This window comes from Candoia aspera, chromosome 4 (assembly GCF_035149785.1).
Source record: "Candoia aspera isolate rCanAsp1 chromosome 4, rCanAsp1.hap2, whole genome shotgun sequence".
Taxonomy (NCBI): Eukaryota; Metazoa; Chordata; class Lepidosauria; order Squamata; family Boidae; genus Candoia; species Candoia aspera.
In genome coordinates this window covers 116450416-116463043 of record NC_086156.1, presented here as the reverse complement: position 1 = coordinate 116463043, position 12628 = coordinate 116450416, and the positions used below count along the sequence as shown (strand labels likewise).

The 12628-nt window shown below is 52.7% G+C and overlaps 2 protein-coding genes across 9 annotated transcripts; one reads left to right on the top strand and one right to left on the bottom strand.

Annotated features, from left to right (window-relative positions):
• On the top strand, positions 1 to 5837 carry TINF2 (TERF1 interacting nuclear factor 2). 4 transcript variants are annotated; one of them, XM_063301617.1, is made up of 10 exons: positions 1 to 249; positions 1066 to 1167; positions 1315 to 1416; positions 1684 to 1794; positions 2093 to 2192; positions 2271 to 2412; positions 2511 to 2548; positions 3353 to 3411; positions 3704 to 3777; positions 5510 to 5837. In XM_063301617.1, exons 1-10 carry the CDS (start codon positions 16 to 18, stop codon positions 5511 to 5513), a joined length of 966 nt encoding a protein of 321 aa, XP_063157687.1. In that variant the 5' UTR covers positions 1 to 15; the 3' UTR covers positions 5514 to 5837. The 4 variants fall into 4 exon arrangements, with proteins under 4 accessions (XP_063157687.1, XP_063157686.1, XP_063157689.1 ...); XM_063301616.1 differs by having other exon boundaries at positions 3353 to 3432; XM_063301619.1 differs by lacking the exon at positions 3704 to 3777.
• Positions 5838 to 5883: 46 nt separating this feature from the next.
• GMPR2 (guanosine monophosphate reductase 2) lies at positions 5884 to 12210 on the bottom strand. Of its 5 annotated transcripts, none has more exons than XM_063301612.1 (11): positions 12074 to 12210; positions 11332 to 11480; positions 11019 to 11114; positions 10360 to 10479; positions 9897 to 9980; positions 9447 to 9614; positions 8809 to 8890; positions 8453 to 8559; positions 7276 to 7318; positions 6984 to 7143; positions 5884 to 6247 (listed from the first exon to the last, which is right to left on the bottom strand). In XM_063301612.1, exons 3-11 carry the CDS (start codon positions 11103 to 11105, stop codon positions 6052 to 6054), a joined length of 1047 nt encoding a protein of 348 aa, XP_063157682.1. In that variant the 5' UTR covers positions 11106 to 11114; positions 11332 to 11480; positions 12074 to 12210; the 3' UTR covers positions 5884 to 6051. The 5 variants fall into 5 exon arrangements, with proteins under 5 accessions (XP_063157682.1, XP_063157681.1, XP_063157683.1 ...); XM_063301611.1 differs by having other exon boundaries at positions 11371 to 11480; XM_063301613.1 differs by lacking the exon at positions 12074 to 12210 and adding an exon at positions 11796 to 12060 and having other exon boundaries at positions 11371 to 11480.
• Positions 12211 to 12628: the final 418 nt, after the last annotated feature.

Here is a 12628-nt window from a genome sequence, read left to right as displayed (position 1 = left end):
CGGGGCGCGGCACTCATGGGCGACGACGGGGAGGAGGAAGGGGCCGCAGCCGCCGCCGCAGCAGCAGAGGGGCCCGCCCCCGCCGCGGCCCTGCGGCTGGTGGCCGCGGCCGCCTGGCACGTGGTGCGCCAGCGCCGGGCCCCGGACTTCGCCCGCGCGCTGGCCTTCCTGGAGGCCGTGGGCCAGGCGGCGCCGGACCTGGTGCCCTTCCAGCACCTGGCGAAGCTGCGCCTGGGCCTGCAGGCCAAGGTAGGGGAGGCGTGGGCCGCCCGCCCTGGGAAGCGGTGCGAGGGAGCCCGAGGCGCCCCGGGGTGGCGGGGCCCGGCCTCCCCCAGCCTGGCGACCTTGCTCCCCTGGGAGGTGGGGTGGATTCACGTGCCCGTCAGGAGCTCTGCTCGGGGGGGGGGGGAACGGGAACCGCATTCCGCAGGGAGTCCTCGTTTAGCGAGGGAATTGGGGGCCCAGGCCCCGGGGGATGCCCGCCCCACGAGGCAGGCCAAATCAGGGCCCTGGTTCCCTTTTGGCCCACCGCCGCGGGTCAGATTTCGCGCAGAAGATGATCTTTCCCAGCGGGCAAAATCAGCAGCCGAAACTCCCTGAGGGCATGCCAAAAAGGCACCAGGGCGCAAACCAGAAAGCAGACGCCACAGGATGACCAGAACCGTCCTTCAGTGCGATAAGCGTTTCTCAAGCTTAGCAACTTGAAGAGGTGTGGACTTCAACTCCCAGAATTCCCCAGCCAGCATCTTAAAGTTGCCGCGGTTGAGAAACGCTGGGCCAGAGGAAGAGAGCCTTGCAAGTCTGCCCATTCCCCATTGAGTCAGTGGGAGCCTGTCTGAGACTTCTTTTTGATACTCTCTCTTCCCCCATCCCGGGGCTTAATGCGCGTTAACCTTTTGCACCTGTTCTTGTCCTAACAGCCTCTAGATGCCTTCTCCGAGGTCATCTCCATGGCTCCCTCTGCCAGATAAGCCCAGAGGGGGAGGTGTACCCCCCTGCTTTCCCTCCGGTTGCTTTAGGGGGAATCATCTTAAATGGTCCTTCTCTGCTTTCTGTTTTGCTCAGATTATTATGAACATGCTTCAGGAGAAGCAGCCCCATGGGAAAATCTACGATGCTCTCGATGCCTACTTTCCAGAGAGTGAGTCTCAGCTCCACCCCAAAGCAGTGAGTCTCTATGTGTTTGTAGAAACACCCCAAATCCTACGGCACAAGCATCCTCTGCGCTGTTTTTCTGGACTACCCAGCCCACCTTTGCCTTAGAGAGATTCCCTCTCTGTGAACTACGCTGTCCCCTCTCCTTTTTGTCTGTAGACTGCTCAGGACTTAGAGCTGGTACAAACAGCCCAGGAAAACTTCAGAGTTCTGGTCCTGGGGTTGCTGAGTGACTCCAGACACGAGGAAAAGTATGTGCAGGTGAGGCTGGGAAGACAAGGGTGTCTATCGAAGTCTGAACCTTTGAGCCATACCGGGGAAGGCAGAGTCATAGTCAAAGAATTGGGTGCCTGTTTTGCCTGCAGGGTGAACCAGGCACCTGCTCTTCAAAGGGTTGGCTTTTAAGGTGATGACAAAGGCTGTTCCCGGCCCGGGCAGGTGTTTTGGTTTAATTTATAAACTCTGCTGGATCGGGCAGCCCTTTGGGCCCGAAACAGTAAAGGCTGCCCTGGCTTTTTGTGGTTTTAGGAGCATCTGGAAAATGATTATGGGGAGTCTTTCCTGCAAGTGGTGGAGGAGCTATTCAAGGATTACTTGTGGCAACTGGAGCACACACTTCCAAAGCCCTGCTTCCAGCAGGTACCAAGCGAAAGAAATGGGCCGGAGCTGCATCTGAAGGAGTGAAATGAACGGCTGCCTTTTGCAGTCTTGGCAGTGGCTTTGCAGCTTTGCGGTGGAGCACTTGGGGCTTCCGGTCCTTTCAGGAGGGGTCCAGAATGATAAAGAGCATCCCTTCCTCCCCCCCACTTCCTGAAGCCACCAGTCTCAGCTGAACGAGCAAACTGCTAGGGCTGACCTGAGAAGCTCCATATTTTGACCTTGTTCCCTCCGCTAGGAGAATGGAGAAAAGACCCCACTTCCCCCTTTCCTTCCCCAGTTGCTGCAGGCTGCCAGCATCCAGGGCCTCAGCCAGCCTCCCCAGCCCAGCGCCAGCATCCTCTCCCAGTACCTCACAGCCATGGGATACCAGTGGGCAGGTGAGTAAGGAAACAGGGAGCAGCATAAGATGGCTCTGTTGTCTTCTGTAGTTCCTTAACCAGCTTCCTGCCCTCTAGGATGTCCTGAACCTTCGTCTTCTCCCCATCGGTCAGTCTCCCCATGCCAGTGTGAGGAGGACAGCCTTGGGGCATCTCAGCCTTTCTCACCACCGCCAGGCAGGGGCAGAAGAGAGAATTGTCTTTCCTGCCTCTCGGAAGAGTAAGCATCAGCCTGCGCCGTATCGCCCTCCCCTGCCCCCTTTTCCCTGATCTTGCTGCTCCTAAATAGCTCACAGTCTCCTCTTTATTGATCTTCAGAAATTCCCAGGGGCACCACGCTGTCCACAGGCAAACAGGTAGGCCGTGGTGCTTTGAGATCTCCTCTCCCTCTTAACAGCCCTGCATGAGCCAAACTGAATTATTATACAAATTAGCCAGTTCAGTCCACAGTTGCTTTTTTTGTTTTAATTGAAACTTTATTGTATTTTCAAAGTATTTTGGTCCACAATTCCTGACTCTGCGCTGCTTTTGTCATTCCCACATGCAAAAAACTGTTGGCATTTTAGCCTCAGTGATGAGAGAAAACAGGTCTGGGGGCCAGACTCGGAGGGTAAGCTACGGGCGAGGAAGCCAGGGTTGGGGGGAGAACTGATGCCCCCTGATTTGGTGCTGTTCTCTCCCTGTTTCTGAAATTCTACTCATGCTTCCCTTGGTGAGTCTGCATCCCTTCTTCCCCCTTTTGCCCCAGTACCCTCTGCTCTGAAAAGGAGGGCAAGAAATTGGAGCGGCTTCTGGGAAGGGCGACGAGGCGGATCTGGGCTCTGCAAATTAAGTCTTGTGCAGGGGGCTTAAAAGAAGCTGGGAACGTGGGAACAGTTGGTCTTGAGAAAGCCTCCAGGGCTGTGGTGACATGTTTCACCTAATGGGATGCTCCCTGGAAAAGATCAGTTAGAATAGTGCTTCTCGACCTTGGCGACTTAAAGAGGCGTGGACTTCAACTCCCAGAATTCCCCAGCCAGCCATGCTGGCTGGGGAATTCTGGGAGTTGAAGTCCACGCCTCTTAAACACAGCACTTGCTTCTGCCCCGAGGAAAGAGAAAGGCAGGACGTTCTGCTGGCAAGACGCAGATCCCAACCTCCTCCTCCTCTTCTTTCCGTAGATGCGGCTGGGGATTTTGTGCCTGATTCCGAAAGCGAGGGAGGCAGCTCCCCTTTCAAGGTGAGGAAGAAGCTGGAAGACGTAGGACGTAGACCAGGAAGGGGATGGACAGAGGGCCTGGAGCAAGCCTTGAGGGAGCTGATGAGGACACTCTTGGCTTACCTTCCAAAGGCCTGGACTCAGTGACACTAAATCCACAAAAACCCCTAAACCTGTTGAGCAGACCCCTGCCTCCTACTCTCCCCCTTACTCCCAGGTCAAAGGTTAAGCGGCAAGCTCCTTGAGGCCAGAAGCCACCCTGGGGTGAAGTTGCTCAAGCAGCAGCAGTCATTCCTCCCTTTCCCCCCACCAGGGTGAATACCAGGGCACCCGTCACCGCACCCTCATCCCCACCTTCCAGGAGCATCTCGGGGACAGCGGGAGCCAGTGAGTGACCATTCCCTCGTCCCAGAAGGGGCTTCTCTTCTCCGCCATGCCTGGGCCGGGGAGGACACTTTATCCCAGGAGACACATTTTGGGGGGTGGGGGGCACCTAAACCAGCAGTGGGAAAAGTCAAAGGTTCGCACACCCTCCCCCCAGCCCATTCTCTAGCACTCAGGGTCCATGAACTTGGATGGGAAGAAAACTAACTTTTACCTTCACCAACCTCGAGATGAAATTTAGCCTAACAATAACTGATTTAATGAATAAGTGTCAGCCCTCCCAGGTAAGCCAGACAGGAAACACAACCGGATGAGTTAATTCTACTTTATCGTAAGGCTACGTTAGCAGAATCTTGCAAGTCTGAAAGTACAGATCTCCCGCCCGCCTGATTTACCACCTGAGTGCTTAGGAAGGGCGGGTCCTTCCTAAGCTTCCTTCTGTGGCCATTGCTCTGTTGAGGGCTCCTTTCTCTCTTATCTGATCATCCTCTGGGTGGCATCTCTTTCCCCATCTTCCAAGGCCACCCTCACATTGCATCACAGTAAAGCAGCACATATATGACTAAAAACCAGAAGGAATCTGGCGCCACCTCTTCTGACAAGCCACTTTTATGCAAAGGCAGACGCGTCTGGTTTTTTGCCACCAAAGATTTGCATGACTCTCCTACGGTACATGGCAGGTAGGGGAGGGGGGAGTATTCTGATAACCTGGAGCATAATTGGTTTCCATTGTAACACAGTCTGTACCCGTGTCTTTTACTTTATGCATTTAATTATATTTTTTCTGAGAAAGAGTCCATAGGTTCCGCCAGACTCTCGGAGTCTGGAAGATCACAAACCCTTACCAACCATTTGGGTGGCTGTTGCTGAAAATGGGTGGCACAGGGCCTCCCTTTAGAGGCAGGAGATGCCTAAAAGCTGTAGTGCCAAATAGAGCTTGGGGGGAAAAAAAAACTTTGACCAACGGAGGGAAACAAAAAGCTTTGCCTATGCTTAGCATTGCTGTATCCCCCGTGAGGTATTTTCTCAGTTCCTCCAGATTGTCACAGCACTGTGCTTCACCCACCCTGAGTATATCCCACAGACATGCGTCCTTTTAGAGCAGTGTGTTTCAACCGTAGCAGCTTTTAAGATGTGTGGACTTCAATTCCCAGAATTCCCCAGCTAGCACATGCTGGCTGGGGAATTCTGGGAGTTGAAGTCCACACATCTTAAAAGCTGCTACGGTTGAGGAACGGTTTTAGAGTGCCTGCTGCCAGAGAGAGGCAATTCAACCCAGGGCTCTGCAGAGTCTCTACCAATAAAATCCCAGCATACCCAAGTCATAAAATTTGGGAGTGTCTACAAAAATGCAGAAAGGTAGTCCTAAATCTGCCCCAAACTTCTTTTTTTTTCTTCCTCCTCTTGCAGCAGCCCAGCGTGGGCTGTCTGCTTCAACACAGCCTTAGCAATTTTGCTTTGGCTGTGCTGGTCTCCAGCTTCTTACATCTTTGGCCAGTGCGAGTGACAGGAATCTAAAGCTGAAGGAGAGCTGTGCTGGTGGGCTGAAGACTTACGTGTGATTTCTTCCGGGTGTTCCTGAGGCTGAGAAGGCAGCTTCCCAGAGAGAACCCCTAATTCAGAGCCCCTTACAGCAGGGGCTCCTGGACGGCCTAGTTTTGGGACAAGGCTAGATTGCATGGCCGTGGGTCGCCCGGCATCATTTTAACGTCGTTCTGACTTTCTTTCCTTGCAGATAAGCTAGTTCTCCCATGAGATTAACCTCTCCAGCTGTGTGACGGATACATCCTTCCCCTCCAGCAAATACTTCCAAAGCCCAGCCTTTGCAAATTACTTTGGAGCTTTATTCAGTAAACGCTGTGAAAGCTTTGACTTCATTCTTCTGGCCCGTGGAAGGGGAATGGAAAATCCATCCGCCCGTCTCTGGCCAGGGGGATGGCGACGGCAGCGGCTTGCTCTTGAGATGGCCTCGGGAAAGCCTTGATGGAGCTGCGAGACGTCGAGGTTGCTTTGAGAGGCGGAGTGTTTGAAGAGCAGCAGACAAATAAAATTACCACAAGCAAGTGCCTTCCTCGGAATGGAAAAGTGAGGGAGAGCGAGGTGTGGCGGGGCCGGAACCAGAGAGAGAGGAACTGTGTGGCTGTCCTGAAGGAAGTTGCTGGCTTGTCTGGCACAGAGGAATCAAATCCGTTTCTGTCTGGCTTGGAGCTTGAGATTAGGTAGGCGGGTATGCGGGGCTCAAAGCGGCAGCCTGGTGGGAAGGGAGCAGGGGGACCCTCAAGCCTGATCCGCCCCTCCAAAGATGGGATTCGCTTGCTGGGTGACACGGATGAAGGTGGTCCTGCGGCTGAGCTCCTTCAGCTTGGCGGCTCCCACATACGTGCAGGTGGAGCGGATGCCACCCAGGATGTCCCTCAGGGTGTGTTCCACGTCCCCCTTAAAGGGCACCTCCACCACCTTGCCTTCAGAGGCCCTGCAGGTGAGAGGGAGGGGCGCTGCAGGAATCTTCTCCACATTTGCTAGCTTTTTTCATATCTTAGGGGGAACTAAGCGTTGCCAGACAAGATTCACAACAGTTAGGGCTTCTGTCAATGTCCAGACTCTGGTCTCTGGCTCAAATATTCCATGGTTTCGCAACCTCGGCATCTTTAAGGTGGACGGACTTCAACTCCCAGAATTGCCTAGGCTACCTAGCAAATTCTCAAGAGTTGGAAGTCTGCCCATCTTAAAGTTGCTGAGATTGAGACACACCGCAAAATCTCACTCACTGGGCCTTCCAGAATGAGAAGCCAGGGCATCTAAGAGTTAAATTATTTGCTTAAGTTACCCATTTCAGGGGGGGTTCACCCAATACATTGCATCATGAAGTAATTGTCCGGCCTGGAATGGCGCAGTGTGTGTGGAATGCTGGTGCCTTTGTGGCTCAGTCCTATAACAGCCCTAGAGTTAAAATGGCCATCTAGCCTAACCCCCGCTCTGTGCCAGGATCCAAATTAAACGGGGGGCCTCTGCCTAAGCCACAGAGGAAAACCCACCCCCTCCTCACTTGGGAATTGGTCCTCCTGTCCTGCTGCTCCCGTGTCTAACTGTCCGCTCCTACGGGAGCAGGGATCCTGCCCAGCTGAAAATGCCGTAACTGGCAGAAGGGATGGGAATTCAACGGAGCAAAGAGGCAGACCTATCCCGTTACTTCTTTCCTGCTTCCATACCGATATTCGGCCACTCCTCCAGCGTATTTCTTCATGGATGCCTCGGAGCTCATGCCGTAGAAAAGCTTGTATTGCTTGCCCCCCTTCTCAATGAGGTCTCCCCCAGATTCGGTGTGTCCAGCCAGCATCCCTCCCACCATCACAAAGTCTGCACCAGCGCCTGGGGACAGAATTGGGATTATGCAAGCAAAGCCGGCAGCTGTACCGCGCATGGCAAAAACCAAGCGCCCTGCATTGCCCCGGCACCGCCCCTACAAGCTTAACTGGCAGGATTTGGAAAGTGGGAGTTTACCAAAAGCCTTGGCCACGTCACCCGGGCAGCTGCAGCCCCCATCCTGCAGAACAGGGAGGAGAAGGTTAACTTCAGCATTTCTGTGCTTTATTTAAGGGCACTATCCTAAGCGCACATTAGTTCAGTTCATGCACAGGACGACTACCAACAAAATGAAAAGGATAGAGCAAGATTCTAGTCCTCAAGAGCAGCATACAATTTGAGAAGCAACTACAGGTCACCCTTGATTTACAACCACAACTGGGACTGGAATTTCCATTTAAGTCACCACGTGACCAGCCCCAATTTCACAACCATTTTTACAGTGGTTGTTAAGCTAATCCAGTTTCCCCAGTGGGCACTTTTTGCCAGAAAACAGCAAAAAAGGTCACAAAGTGCAATCATGTGACGCTGCAACCGGTCATAAATACGAGCCCATTACCAAGCACCTGAAATCCGATCATATGACCGGGGGGGGGGGTGCACGACGTTTTGCGACACAAAAGTGTGCCCTAAAGCACCCTTTCTGAGGCCGGCTGTGATGGATCTCGGAGCTGAGGGAGAAGAGAGCTGTCCTAACAGCCAGGGACCACGCTGAGACAAGGAACTGGTCTCTAATGTTTTATTGCTTGTACATAACAGGAATCCTAACAAACTGAAGAAGCGTGGGAAAACCCCAGCCATATAAACCCCAAAGGTTAAGGCGGTCCCGATCTGTGTCTCTTTGAATGGCTACCTAATTCCTCAGTGCTACGCATGCGCTTAACAGTCTGGATGGGAGCCCCCGCTCGCCATCCTCATGACATGAGCACATTCCAGGGAGATAAGCATTCTCTCTTCCCTCAGCTCAGATCCATCACACCGTCATAACTTAGGACTATCATTAAACAGACGGTCGTAAGTTGAGGACTACCCGTACTGTGCTAGAACTCTACAGCCTTTGTAAGTGGTAACTGACCATTCTGAGAACTGTACTGTTTGCCCGATGAACCGGGATTCTTGTACAGCAACTGAGAGGGAAACCCTGAAGATTATGCCACAGGCAAAAAAGCGATTTGCTCCTAATATAAACGCCTTCCTTCCTTCGTGCAACACTTTCTGCAAAGCTTCGCTAAAGACTCCGCTTGCTTCCACCCTCCCATCAACAACTCCTAGATCGCTGCTGCCAGAAACTGGACGCCAGGGCTGGGCTGCTCACCGAGATGACGTGCCCGCCGAGACCGTGGGCAGCGTCTGCACACTCCATGACTGCGCTGAGCTGAGGGTAGCCCACCCCGGTCTTCTTTCGGGTGGTGCAAACGGAGCCTGAAACAAGCCAAGGTTAATCCAGGCAGATCACTAGGGAGAACTGTTAAGGTTCCCCAACCCAAAAAGTAGCATCCAACCCAGCGAGGAGCTGCCCTCTTCTGCTCTACAATCCTGGTGGTCCTTTCCCACTCCCAGGGCCGAGGGGGGCACGTCTCCTCGGCAGGGGCAACCCGCCCCAAACACAAGACGGCTGAAATTTCGGTTCAGCCGCAAGCTCAAGGTTGACTCGGCAGGGCTTCCCGTCACCTGATCCGATCCCCACTTTGATGATGTCAGCTCCCGACAGAATGAGCTCCTCCACCATTTCCCCCGTCACCACATTTCCAGCCTGTGGAGGCAAAAGAGGGGGGCAGGGAGCTGGTGAGACCCACGGGGCCAACTTGGGAGCCAAGGCAGCGACGGGCCACGTAGCCAACCTCGAAGGGGGTCATCTGGAGGTGGAAAGCTAAAATCCAACCAGCCGAGGGGAGTTAGCATTCAGGTAGTGCTCAACTTATGACCATTTGTTTAGCGACCAAAGTTATGACGGTGTTGAAAAAAGCAACTTCCAACCATTCCTCACACAACCGTTGCAATGTCCCTGCAGTCACATGATCAAAATTCAGGTGCTTGGCAACCAGCACGTAGTTACGATGGTTGCAGCATCCCGGGCCTTCCCAGGTGGCTTCCAACAAGCAAAGTTAATGAGGAAAGCTGGATTCGCTTAATGGCCATGTGACTCACTTAATGACCACAGCAAAAAAGGTCATAAAATCAGGTGTGACTCAATTACCGCCTTGCTTAGTGGCAGAAGTTACAGTCCCAATTGTGGTCGTAAGTTGAGGACTACCTGTAAAAGCCCTTCCCTGCTGGCCTCAAGAGGAAAAAGCGGGACACAAACGTACCATGATGGTGTGGTCAGGAAACCGTTTCCGCAGGTCCCTCAAGAACTGGACAAAATGTTCGGAGTAACCGTTGGCCACATCCAGACAGATATAGCGGATCTGCGGCACACCCTCCAAGATTTGCTCCAGGAGCCCCAAGTCTGAAGTGCCAGTGCTGGCAGCCACACTCTAAGGAGAGGCACCAAGCAGAGAATTCACAACCACGAGGAAAACGCCGGGGTGGTGGAAACCAGGCGAGGGAGGGAGCAGGGCCATTTCCCCAGCCTCCAAAGCAGCTGCCGTCATGCTACACTGGGACTTATTCAGCCACAGCTGACCGAGTTTAGAAGCCACACAAAGCCGCCGACCAAGGGCTGTAACCCGGGAACGCAAGGCTCGCAGGCTTTGCTTTAGCGTGTGGTGCGCACACAAGAGGGGGAAGTGAAGGCGAGGGCAACGTCGCACACATACCTGCAGGCAATCTGGGTTCTGGGCCGCAAATTCCTTCCATTTCTCCAGAGTACAGTGTTTGTGGATGGCAGTGAAGAGTGAGAACTGGAGGAGGGGGGAAAAATGGAAAGGATGCAGCAAGAAGCAGCTCGCAGGTCAAGTTCTTGACAGCCCACCTTCAGAGAAAACAAGGCTGTCCCTGCATCGTTTTTAACAAGGTGCGTTGAAGAGAAGAAGTAAAGTTACAGAAATCTCAGCAACCGGATAGTTGCTGCCTTTGGAACCCAATTAATCCCCCAGATAGTTTATGCCAGTGTTTCTCAACCTTGACAACTTTAAGATGTGTGGACTTCAACTCCCAGAATCCCCCAGCCACGGAGTTGAAGTCCACACATCTTAAAGTTGTCAAGGTTGAGAAACACTGGCTTAGGAGAAGACTTCTTTGTCGTTTACTAAGGGCCTCTGTGTTCTTGGAGAACTGTACCTTGCACAAAACCTTGGCCATCTCAAAGGTCCCCACAGTATCCATGTTGGCAGCAATTATGGGTATCCCGGTATAGGTCTGCTTGGAGTTGCGGAAGGTGAAGGACCTCACGAGATCCACCTAGACAAAGGGGCCAAATGCAGAGAGGTGTAAGTCCCAGAGGCCTTGACGGGGCAGCTAAGGCTGGTATTGGCTTTTCTTCTGGCTGGGCAGAAGCAACAGGAATGGGCAGGCAATCAATTACTAAGTAGAAGCTGTTGCCTGCTGCAAGGCTGGGAATGATCTCTGCCCCGTACCTTGAAGAGCTACTGCGGACAACTGCTATTACTCTGGGGCTGAAACCAGTCACTATTCCTCTCTGCTATGATCCAACCAGAGAGAAAACGAGGACAGTAATTCAGACATTAAAAACCGATTTCTTAGCTTCAGTGGTTTCAAAGCATGTGCCTGTGACATAGCTTTGGGACAGGAGGGATTTCCAGGCCAGTTCTGCCCAGCATTTAGCACTACTCTCAAGTTAACCCTGGGAGAAAAAAAGTGTTAGGTAAACACGAAGATCTCTGATTTTGCAATCCTAGATACTTTTATTGGTGCATATTTACGCTCCGGTATTCCAACCGCCTTGCCAACTGCAAGGAGAATGAAGAAGGCCTTCCCACCTCACTCCGGGATTTGAGAGTACTCCGTTTGGGCCTCAGAAGGACATCCTTGAAGTCCAGCTTAACGTCGGTATCTATGTGCGGCATCTTGGATTCCTGTTTAAAAAAAAAAAAAATCAAAGGCAAAATACTGGAATTCTGGAACTTCAGGGACAAAATCCCAACCTCAAGTTAAGCCATCTCTGAAGCAAATTATTCTCAATAAAGGTTTGCAACCCCAATTCTGGAAGGCTTTTGATTGATTTATTATTGCTGTAAAAAAGGACAGGGAGGCAACCTCGGTTAGGGTAATCAATGGTAATTTTCAGTTTACACTTTCCTTTCAGCTTTGTCACACTTTCAGTTCCCTTACTGCTGGTGAACTGCGTTGTTTTTGGGAACCAAAAGTTGCTGCTAATAAACGTTTATGACCTCTGCGCCGGCATCAGCCTCTAGTTCTCCTGCATGACCATTCACGCCATTCTAAACAGAAGAGAAAAGTTTAATTTCAAGTACCCAGCCTTAGCATACCCCAATCTCTCCTTCCAATAAGCCCTTGATCGGCCCACAAGCAGCCCTCATCGTAATCTCCAATCTCTCAAACCACTTTCCTCCCTTGGCCACCGTTACCTCAATGCACACAGTCACAAGCTGTGGACCACCAGCTTCCCCTGCCCATGCTAAAAGTTCCACTGTGCGCAGTCACCTCATCCCAAACCGGGAAGCCTCTGAGCAACCTCTGGCGGGCTTGTGTCATTTAAGTCCCTCATCTAGGAAAGTCACGGCTTCGCCCTTTACCCCAATGCCTGCTTGTCTGAATGCCACGGGTGGGAGGTACCAATGGGTGCGGGCACTGATGCCTTTGGCGTTTGGGTCTACCTGGGAGAAAGTCCATCAAAATCAATCGATGCCATTCTAAGCACGGTTCCCTTTCCGCGAGATTGCACAGACCTCCCCATCTGGTGGGACTACACCTCCCATGCACCCCAGCCAGCGTGGCCCACGGGAGTTGTAGTCCTAGCGCATCTGGAGGGCACCAGATTGGGGAATGCCAGGTTAGCCTAAGCGATGCCAACCTCGCGCCGCAATCCAGGATCCCCAGTCCGGGTCTCAGAGGAACGACTGACATCACATCCTAAATGTCCAGTTTGGGGTGCGGAGCATATGGGGGGGGGTCAAACAAACCCCACTTCCGGTTCTCCGCTCTCGCTTTCCGCACGCCTTCCTGGGAAAAGAGGACCGCCACCTCTTCCCCGCTTTCAGGGACTCCACCTTTCGGGCCGGAGCACTGCCTTACGGGAAACGTAGTTGTGACCTTGAACGTTTACAAGGGACACGAGGGTATTACGACTACAGCTCCCATAAGGGAGTGCGCTTAAACGGGTGACGTCACGCGCAGAGAGCAGGAGCCTGCTAATCAAGCCCACTCGGAGAATCACCAGACAAGGACGAAAAGACTACAACTCCCAGCGGCCAAAGCGCGACAACTGTGTCTCCGAGAGCCCACGTTTTCTTTTTTAGTGCCTGCCAGATACTAAAGTCGAGTTGATTTGCAAATACGGACGCTTCAGCGGTAGAAAAAAGTTTTAACTAATTATGCAGAAATAGAATTATAGCTCCTTTCTCCCCGG

Coding starts and splice junctions, on each gene's coding strand:
- GMPR2 (XM_063301612.1), bottom strand. CDS start 11,105: ATGCCGCACATAGATACCGACGTTAAGCTGGACTTCAAGGATGTCCTT. Junction 8,560..8,808: donor CAAAGTGGGGATCGGATCAG/GTGACGGGAAGC, acceptor GGCTTGTTTCAG/GCTCCGTTTGCACCACCCGA. Junction 6,248..6,983: donor GGAGGAGTGGCCGAATATCG/GTATGGAAGCAG, acceptor TCTCACCTGCAG/GGCCTCTGAAGGCAAGGTGG.
- TINF2 (XM_063301616.1), top strand. CDS start 16: ATGGGCGACGACGGGGAGGAGGAAGGGGCCGCAGCCGCCGCCGCAGCA. Junction 1,417..1,683: donor ACGAGGAAAAGTATGTGCAG/GTGAGGCTGGGA, acceptor TTGTGGTTTTAG/GAGCATCTGGAAAATGATTA. Junction 1,795..2,092: donor CAAAGCCCTGCTTCCAGCAG/GTACCAAGCGAA, acceptor TTCCTTCCCCAG/TTGCTGCAGGCTGCCAGCAT.